General features: G+C 25.0%; 1 protein-coding gene across 2 annotated transcripts in view; it reads right to left on the minus strand.

The window, feature by feature from the left end:
• Nucleotides 1-10,428, minus strand: part of LOC112599560 (dual specificity protein phosphatase 10) — a 39,548-nt gene extending 29,120 nt beyond the window's left edge. Inside the window, exons 1-2 of one of the 2 annotated variants that reach the window (XM_025346496.1) lie at nt 10,305-10,428; nt 3,507-3,602 (exon numbers count right to left, since the gene is read on the minus strand). In XM_025346496.1, the coding sequence (XP_025202281.1) occupies nt 3,507-3,602; nt 10,305-10,428 (220 nt within the window). Of the gene's footprint in view, nt 1-3,506; nt 3,603-5,945; nt 6,055-10,304 lie in introns of those variants that run through there. The other variant, XM_025346497.1, reaches the window with a different exon arrangement.
• Nucleotides 10,429-11,697: the final 1,269 nt, after the last annotated feature.

The following is an 11,697-nucleotide window of genomic DNA, read 5'->3' on the forward strand; positions in this document are numbered from 1 at the left end:
CCCCGCCGAACCGGCACCCGGCCGATCACGATGGTTCGTGTCTCCGACGGGGGTTGGCGTCTTGGTGGAGGAAATAGAGAACGGGTGGTTGATACGGCGTGCGAGACGCCATTAGCCCGCTTTACCCCCGTCCTACCGTTGGCCCAGCGACGGCCTGGAAGGCATTTCGATCGCCGTCGACCGACGGCAGAGACAGGTGCGACAAACAATCGATATCGATACTCTGTGCACATTACACGGTCACCGGCGACGGCGGCGATAGTTGTACGTCGTGACGATGCGGCAGAGCGAGGCGTACGGCGGCGGCGGTCTCGATGATGAGTCATGCGATCACATGCCTATACACACACTCTCGCAAACGTACACGCTCACGCAAACGCACACGCGGCCCGAATCGACCTTACGAAACCGCTGCGGTGGCACTATTATAATATAACTTTACGTGCACACGCGCACACAGAGCCGGTTGAGGGGCGAATGGCTGCGAGCGGGGAGACGGACCGTCAGCAACCTTGCTCGCGGGCCGCCGTGCAATAGTGTGGTGCATTGTATATTATACTAATGATAATAATATGCTAATATATAATATTATTATTACATAAATTATAAATAAATATTATGATTATTATTAGGCATTGTTGTTGTTGTTGTTGTTATTATTAGGTGACACGTAGCGACCGAGCGAAGGATTTGGCAGGATGAAAAATTGTTCCAAAAGAAAAAAAGAAAAAAAGCCATACCCCCGTACTGTCCAGCACATTACCGTTGATTTTAAATGGTGTTCAAAAACAATCGTATAACATGGGACGTGTTATGTGCTTATCGTACGACATAATAATAACAATATTTAATATAATTCATGAATTATTAGTCAAAAATATAAAATTATTCGGGAACATTGTGGTTTCATTGTTATCATATAATATTTAATTTTGATTTCTTAATTGTACTAATGACAATTTTTAATATATTCTGCAAAACGTGGATAACTTTTTACTTAAATGGACTTAAAACGTACATTTTTGAAAAAAAAGTGGACTTATATTATTATTATTATTATTATGTGTGCATTAAGTCTGCAGAGCATATACGACGACGAATAATTTACAGACTTTTTATCGTGTTCAATCACAAGTCACGAGACTACGCCTCATGCTGATGCATTATTTTTGTACCACCGAAGTACCGGGTTAAGTCAGTAGTTTCACAATGTTGTCTTATTTGTGCTACATATACATAGACGCGACGCTGTATTCAATTTTCCTTCATCGAGTAACGAATCAGAATATTTTTCGTAACGACGATGTAGTCGACTATACAACAGAAAATTTATTACTATTATTCGATATATCGGGGTTTAGGTACTCGTGTTCGACGTCTCTACTCGTTTATTTCAAATTTAAATAGGTAATGTTTATCTTATTTAGTTTTTATTAATATAGGTAAGGTGCGGTAAATGATGTCATCGGCCGTTATGAAATAGAAGGAAATCGTAAAGGTACATTTAGGTATAGTAGTTACATTAATTCAAGATTTACGGCTATAAATACAGTTTTTTTCGTTCTAAATTCTTATCGAATGTATAAACAAAAGGTCAACAGTTCGTATAAATGACGAAGCGAGACCACAACATTATACACAAGTAATAAATTTATTCTATTCACTAAACAATTTATTTTGATTATCATTTCAATAGGTAGGTACTATTAATATCCTACTAAAATTCAAACAAAAATGAAGTATTTGTTTTTTCATTTATCACGCAAAAGATTTAAAATAATTTGCATTTTTATGAAAATATATTTGTTTCAGATATTTTAATAATATTTTAGGTTAGTTTAATATTGTTTTTTATTCAAGAAAAAAAGTAAAGATTATAAAAAAAAAATCAACAAATTACTAAACAATAGACATAGATAAAGTTATGAATTTATGATGTATGATTATCAATAGTTCAATATCATTGAATACATAAATTATTACATAATATAATACAATTGGTAAATAGGTTTGCTAAATAATAGATTTCTGTTATTATATTTCATTTTAATGAAGAAATAAAAGAATTTGAATTTAAGTAAATGATTAAATGTTAAAAAAATAACAATTTAAAATGAGTGTGAAAAAGTAATAATAAAAAAAAAAAATGATTTTAACAATATAATTATGTATATTATATATCATTATATTATTCAATATAATAAGTATAGGTTTATACTTTTATAGGTAACAACATCTATTGAGAACTAAATCAAAAACGTTTTAGATGTTTTTGAAAGTTCGACAAACACAAATGTTTAATAATATAAATTTTGGTGCGTATGTTGAAAAGCAGCATATGACGGTCATAAAGGGGGTAAGAGAATATGGCGCATGACTCACCTGTGACTGTGTATATTGATCTTTTGTTTTGGGGAGGTGTCTTTTTGGGTTTCTCTTTATCGTATCGTCGTACGACTGGTAAGCTTTTACATATTATCCCGTGTAATATAATAGATTAATTAATTTGCATGTGTACAAATTTTATGGACACGTACAATAGTTTTAAATATGACGCAAAAAAATGTACTTTATTGCAGCAGACATGAGCGACAAAATACTAGCAAATTTTCAAGGTCAAACTTCACATTATATACTCATACCGTTACGCGGCAGTAGTGTATACAATATAAACTTCATTTGTATATATGAATTTGAACGTATAAATTATGACTCACGCCAAGAACTGACGTATAGCGAGAAACTTCTGATTGGTCGATAAAATTTAAAAAAAACTACAACAACATGATATACTTCGTAAGTTATTGAAATTTGAAAGTTTGACCCTAATTTTATCATCTTACAGCAGACTTATACTCTTAAAGGGGTATTGTGTATGCAATTTAATAGCATGGCAATGGTATTTTTATTTTTTATTTCAAAGCGTAAACTGTTATTTATTCAAACGATTATGTTTTAACGTATAAAAATTATCATGATCTTTCACATCAAAACAAATTGAGGTGAGGTATCAAATTTTTTTACTTCAAAAATCACACTTTTAGACATATACTTCAACAAATTGTGTTTAAATCACTATAATTTTAAATTGAGAAGTTCTATATGTCCAGACGTACGCAATAATATAACCACAGTAAGTTAGCTATGAATAAATGTAAAAAATCTCATATACGCAATAATTAAATTTAAAATCAGATATCTAATATAATGTACTATTTAAAGCATAGTACAAAAGGAGACATTAGAACCACTTTGCTATACCATATGCCATACGACATACAAAATCGGTCATAAAACAATATAGTAATTAATAAATTAATTCACTAAATATTATATTTACCAACACAAATACACCTTTCACACCACATAATATTATTATTATTATTTATTACCTATGTCAGACATTGAAGTCTTACTATATTTATTATACATTTATAAGTAATAATTTTAATAAAATTAAAATTTCAAATGAATTGAATACATAATTTGTACTACTTTTTACTTACAGCGGTCATGCGTGTTGTTGATGGTTGTTAAGGAACGTTTCCTGGATGGTGAACGAACATTTAATCTAGGTACGGCTATTCCCATCATGCTTAAGTCTGAAAATATATACAAAAACTGAATAAAGGTTTAAAAATTATCACTTTACTAAAATACAAAATGTGGTAGAAAAACCCTTTTGAAGAAATATTTTATATAAATACTATAAAGGGATTTATCAAAGTAATAGATATTTATAACCCTAATAATAATTATAATATTAAATATAATACATGATTAATAATAATGAATACAATACAGTTCAATTTTATTGAATTACTATATTTTATTTATAGTAAAAATCATCATAAAAACTTAAAACTACCTACCCTTGAAAAGTTATCTAAAACACAATACACTTCAATCTAAATCTAATAAAATTCTCATAACAACTCGTCAATAGAATAATTATTCTCCTTCAGTAAAATTATTTTTTTTTTAAATTAAAATTTATAGATAGTACAGATAATATTTAAGAAGATGGAGGATGTCAATGTTTTTTATTATTGTCTCGAAATGTAATTACATTTTGTCACGTGAATGGAAACTCTCAATATGAATTATTTTTAGATATAATTTTATTAATTTGTTCAATTGTCAATTCTAACTTAATATAATATGTTTTAAAAAAAAACTGGTTAAGTAAATATTAAAGTAAGTAGATAGGTACATATATAATTTTAAAATTGATAAATAATTAAATATATGTGTAACAAAAAAGTTAAAACGAAAACTTTGTTTTATTGCTCAGATATTAAATTAATTCAAAAAATCAAAATAATTCAAATTAATCTATGAGAATTAAGTTTTAATATTTTAGAATTCTAGAATTTGTTTCGCGATTATGTACCATAATATAATAGCTCACATAAGAAACCTTATAAATGAAAAAAGGTCATAATGCACTTGAGGTCCACTATTATTGATTTCTATAACTGGTCAATATTTATTATAACACTATTTTATTATTATTACAACAGTTTTTACAGACGTATAGTATAACATATAAATAATAAAACTGTAACAAACAAAAAAAAAAAAAATAATAATAATTATTAATATACTTTTTTATAAACTATTTTATAATGGAAAGATTAAATTTATGATACAATTATTATTACAACAAAATAAAGAAAAATGTTCAATCATATAATTTTGGATCAATATATAGTTCAACTTAAAAGAGTCATAAATATGTAGATACGATCATTGGGTTGACGTTTCATCCTACGCATTCATTCATATTTGAAGTCAAGAACGTTTGTTTTTTAAATAGAACAGACAGAAAATGTATTTTAATTTATAACACAAGATAAATTTACCCCTAAATTCTTGTACAAAATTATACAATGACTTAATTTTAAAACATATTAATTTTATTAAGGAATGTTAATTTCATACATAAAGTAATAATATAATATAGTACTAGTAATAATACTATTTATGTAGAATTTTATTTTTCACTATAATATAAGAATTATAAATACTGGTGATTCAATAGGAATGGAATTTTAAGATAGAACTGGAATACACTTTTATTCTTTAGAACATACAAAATATGTACGCACATGCATTCCTTTTATATTAGTGTTGTACATTGTTCATAATCGTTATTATAAATCAATTAATCAGTAAAAAAAACTTTAGCGGCCCTTTACAGGAGATTCATAAGCTTAATGAATAATGGACTAAAAATAATTAAAAACCAAATAAGTACCATAATTGATTTTGAGTGAAATAAAAATAAAAATCATTATATATTGTAATTAATTATAATATTTTTATAGATACGAAACCACGGGGCAACTGAAAATACAGTACAAAATAGAACATTTGATAATGGTTTTAACTTTATTGAAACAAGCTTGATCTTATTAAATAATGCTTTTAATTTTTATACTTAATAATTAATAAGTAAAGCTATTTTGTTTCTTTTGCAGTCAAACATAAATATTTTGTACCTAGTTATATGTGTCTCATTTTACTTCCCCGGTTATTTTAACAGTTTTATAGGTAACAATTTATTATAAATACATTTCTTGTTTATGTTAAAAATAAGTTAAAATAAATTAGTTAGAACAAAAACATTTGAATAATTACATAATTTAATACATTATTGATATTCTCATTATCAGTAAGCATTATTTATAACTTTATAAGTGTTTACCAGCAAGTAGGTATGCCTTTTTTTAGATAAAAAAAAAAAATCTATGACATTCAATTATTTTTAATCATGAATAAGAATACTGTCAAAATTTAAAACTACTTTTAAAAGTTTATAATAATTCTTTAAAATAACTTCAATAAACGTTAGTTGAAAGTTGAATTTTAATTTCTAAGTCACACTAAATTAAAAGGTGTAATAATAACTTTAGGTTAAAAATAAATTATTTATTTCTTACTTTAAGTTTGTCTGATTTGAAGTAAACTTCAATAAAACCAATGGTAATTATGGTGGATTTGACGACGTGAAGAAAATAACTCAAACAATAATTATTATACTACTAAAATATTAACCCGTCCAGCAACCACTGTAGTGCTTAACAGTATAAAAAGAAATGACACTGATTTTTCCGTCACCGTTACCGCGCGAACACGCGGGCTGGTCTATAATAACCTTGAGACGACTACACCACAGTAATAATTGACCTTATTGTTATAAAAATAATATATTATAACCATAATAAAGGCGGAAGGACGAGCTTTATTTAAACACAATATTCATACATATTAGTCTTTTCGTTTTTATTCTCGTTTTTCCTCATTTTGCGGTCATACTTAAAACTGAACACAATCTAATTTCGTCCAAGTATTATAATAACATGTAGAGGATGTTTAAAGTATCATAATATTAATATGTTTTAAGAAAGAGTAAAAATCATTAAATAAAATATACCTGCACTCTAATAATATAATATATAGTATACAGTCTTTTAAATTTCGTGTGACAAAAACCGTGGGATTATGTGTTAATTTCACACCATTTTTGTCACACACAATTTGTAAGACCCTATATAACAACATTATATATTTATTTTAATATTTAACGGGCAAACGCCCAGATACATAAACTATATACATATACATTACATAATAAATACAACAGTTATGTTAGAATTTTAAACATTATATACTTATTTCTTAAACTTAAACCTAATACGTTAGGTACTTAAAGCAGTATCTATCAATACTTGGCAACTAATTATAGCTAAAAAATAAATGATACATAATATTTAATTAGACAAACAAGAAAAAACGGTAATGCAAAATATATAATACATTTAAATAGATCCATATGTCCACAACAATATTATATAATATTTTTAGTTGAATTTAGTAAATTATTAATACATTTTTTAATCGTACAACTTTTCATAATACTAATATTTACCAATAACAAATGTTTGTGTTTAATACTTTCCATGTTCTGGTATATCAATATTTAATGAAAATCCATTTTACGCAATAATATGTAATTTTATTCGTGATTACGTATTCATTACCGTGAGATATTTACTGTTAAAATATTACAATATACTGTTCTAGTTACATACACAATAAAATAATAATATATTATATAGTACGGCTGCATGTGTTGTTTAACGTATACCCATCCATTTATGTTTTGTATTAGGTACCGATTCTCACGCAATTTGACATATACGTAAATAATATTAATAGGTATTCCATTAATACGCTAGGAATATCGAGTCATTAACCTTACGAGTTGTACCCAATATTAAATAATAAATAAGATAATTTATAAGTATTATTTATTTTTCAAATAATAATAGACTAATAATAATGTATCTTATTTTATGTAATGTTTAATGATATTATTATACTAGATGTGTCGATTTATAATTATTATTATTATTTTAATTAATAATATTCCATCTTGTATATAATACAAATACAAAACAAAAAAAGGAAATCACTATCCACGTGTATATAATAACATTAACTTCCTGGATTATTTATACACAAGTAATTTATGAATCTTTAATGAAATACCAAAGTAGGTAAATAAACCTAACCGTCATAACCAATTCTATTCAAGCCTAATCGAATTTAGATTTATTCAAAATAATGTTACTTTAACAGTAAACGGTAACATCTAAGTACTTCACGTTGAAATAACGATAAATAAATACTGGCTATAAATAATTATACCTAATGTACACACGATATTTCATGAAGTGGTGTGATGCATTGGTATGACGAATACATTTAAAAACATTGGCGGTTATAATTAGCTATGTATTATATTAATTCAAATTTCAATAACGACAATAAAATGATAAATTACAAATTATGATACAAATCAATAAATGAGTAAAAGAATAATAATTTTATTATATGAAAATCAATGCAATGATATTGGTAAATTTATTTTTATGTACATATCAAAAGTGGAAATCACTAAATTACTATAAGAATAAAGAATATAAGATACTTTAAATGAGAATGTAAAGGTATTATCTATCCGTAGCTACATAATTGTACGAAAGCCAGCTAAAATTATTCTTTTACGACCACAATCAGTCCTCATTTAACAACTTTACAAATAAAATTGAAAATATCTACGATTTAGATTACTACACTTATTTAAAATATTAACTTGGGAATTTTTTTTTAATTTTAAAATTTAAAAAAATAATTAAGTTGACTGTATTATCTTTACTTTCTATACTATATAGTACATAGTATAACTGCAGTATGAATTCAGATGGCTGATCCTCACAATGGATAATAATTACGTCATTGTCAACTTAAGATTTAAAGTAAGTACTTGTTTTATTTATTTTTTAAATAAATAATGTTATAAAACTAGGAATACAGAAATAATTTGTTACTTAATTCATTATGAAATATCAACCTAAATAAAACATTAAAACAACGCTGAATTAAAATATCATTGATTAGGAAAAAAATATTAACTGATGATTCATAATAATATAAGTTATAACATTAGGCTTATTTATGTAGTATAATAATTATTGATAAAAACAGGTAAAGCGAGTATAATACATAATATAATGTATAAGCGCTTTGATAAAAATATTGTTGTGGATGTTTTTATTTAATTTTAAAACGATAAGATTTTTATTAATCTTTATTTGAAGTTTGACAGATTTTGTTGTCAATATTTCATTGCTCAACTTTCGTAACAAAAATATTTATTACCTTAAATAATTACGCATAATTTGATGATGCAACAATTTACAGACAATAACATTACATGCTATACATAGAAACAATATGTATTATACATCATAGTCCATATGACTTCATATACATACCCAAAAAAACAAATAAATTAATAAATAATAGTTAAATTAATCTTTATGCGAGTTATGTTTGTATACAAAACTAAATACTCGAAAAAATATATTTCAATCATATTCTAAAACAACGAAGTTAAGAAAAGTCAAAAAAATAAATATCAACCGACCCAATAGTGAATATTTTGTTTAATAAATTTAATAAGAGACTAATATTGATTAGATTATTTATAGGATTCGTCAAATTTTAATATTATATAAATCTGAATGATAATAAACCTACACTCTGATATGTTATTAGAAAAATGTTTTGGTAAAAAATATATCGATTACTCTAAATTTTTAGTTGGGAAATTTAATAGGTATTATTAAAATTTAAAACAACAAACGCAACTAATTACTAATTAGTATATTATTATTTTGAATTTATATATGACAATTATTGATGAATTACAAAAAAAATCACATTTTTAATTCATTATTCAAATTTTATTTTATACTTATACTTTTATTGCTATTTTAAACAACCTGTTTAAGTAGTTTGTCATAACCGCATATGTTGTCTCCATCTTACAAATGTATAATATAGTAAATTTGTGTTCGATAGAACTAATTTTGTGTTGTTAGTTTTCATATTAGAGTAAATTGACCTATCATAAAATATAAAGACATACTTATAAAATAATACATCTGTGTTTATAAGACAGTGACAACACATACGGGTAAGACGCCATGTAACATTAAATTAAAAAAATAAATAATTATATTTGAAGTCAAGACAAAAGCAATATTGTAATAATGTAATAAGCATTTTCAATAAATAAACAAGTAAATAATTGTTTTCTCCTTCAAGTGTTATAATTTATAAATAATTAATAATATTCATTGTATGTTTAAATAATTATAGCATACAACACCAAAATTAAAAGAACTAATAAATTAATAATACAACTACTATTTAATTTAAAATTATATTACTATTATTATTATTATTATTATTATTATTAATTACCTTTAAATCATAAAACATTTCAAATTTTCAAGACCTAAATGTCATACACATCTTTAGTATTAAACTTAATTACAATTTTTTAATTTCAAGTTCATTCAATTATTAATTAGAGCATTTTATTATTATAATAATAATTATAATTTGTTTTTGTAAATCGGTTTAAATACTTAAAATGTTAAAATCAATGAACAATTTGTCAACAAACAATACTTAAATTTTGTCAATAACATTTATAATAATGATTGTATTTTAATGCAAGTTAAATATTTCAGTATTTATATTATTATATACCTATGTAACATTTGGATAATTGTTTTAAATTAGTGTTTAAAATTCACTAATTTTTATCAGTTTATATTATCTTATACATAAGAGACCATAATATAAAAAAGGTATATAAAATATTTTTACAATTATTACTTATGGTTATTCAATTTTTCATTATAAATATTATATATTATTACCTTGTTCCATAGTTTCGCGTTGTTTCAAACGTCCCTTGCCAAAACACATTTTTAACGTTTTCATTCCCCACGTATTTCGATGCTTATTTCGAATTGAACACGGTACATCACGATGCATTTTCATGAAAAATAATGTTATTCTAATCTATGTTTATTCTCAGCAACGCAATAACAAACGTAGTAGAGTCATATGTACAAATATTATCTTGAGAAAAAAAAACTTTGTAAAAAATTACAATAGAATAAAAGGAACGTTCATGCGTTCTTAAGTCAGTTAGGTTAAGTTTTTATATCGGTTTTAGGCAAACGTTATAAAGACAAACCGGTGCGAATCACTTCTCATCGTGTTGACTGTTCGATCCACATTAAGCTATTATCATTTCACGACTTCACGTACCTACCTATCTACCTAACAAATTTAACCAGTCTATAAATTTGCGATAAGATAACAATACAAGAAGATTAATAAAATTACCCAGATTATTTAGGTTTTTATTCAGATGTTAAAAATAAGTTTTAATAGAAAACAAATTTGTTGGATACTTTTAAAAGCTTATAATGTTATAGTGTATTAGTGTACTAGTATATTATATCAAAAACTGTGGTTATTAATCATGATATAAGTAAATATGGTCAATTTATTAATATCTTAATACTTAATTAAAATTAAAATATGTTTAGTTCAAATATAGATTTGTTTATTTTACTTTGAATGAACTGTGGCAAATTTTACAGCATTCAATTTCAAAGTAAGTACGGTAATAAACTGTTTGGTGGGTAACTGGAATTATTATATTATTAATTTTAAAGCAAAAATAAACCATTATATTTGGAAAAACGATTTGAAAAATATTTAAAATTATCTAATAAAAATTATTTAAGATTTTGATTTTAACAAATTTATAGAAACACAATATACCTTTAATAATATTTAAAAACTAACAATACTAAGAATCTAAAATAAAATAAATATAATATCAGTCCAATCAACTTAATATAATTGACAAAATATGTATATATTTATACTTATGTTAGATTATTATATTATAGTGAACAGTATCTAACGAGCAACTAGCTTTCTTAATTTACCGTCGTACGATCGCGAGATTAAAAATAATAGAAACGAAAAAAAAATCTTGTAAACAAATTAATAATCATATATACTTTACCTTGTTAAATGTTGTACATTATAAATCATAAATGGTAAATTTCAAACAATTATGTATGTACATTAGCAGAGATAATAATTAGTGTACATTTAATGTATGTACCCGTAATATAGAAAAAAACCTCTTGTATGATTCCTATACAATATTATTTTAAAAAAATTGTAAATTAAGATTAATTATCACTTATTAATTAAATAATAAATAGCTGTTTAATTGATAAAAAC

This window comes from Melanaphis sacchari, unplaced genomic scaffold (genome assembly GCF_002803265.2).
Source record: "Melanaphis sacchari strain LSU unplaced genomic scaffold, SCAv2.0 Contig53_pilon_pilon, whole genome shotgun sequence".
NCBI classification, from domain to species: Eukaryota; Metazoa; Arthropoda; class Insecta; order Hemiptera; family Aphididae; genus Melanaphis; species Melanaphis sacchari.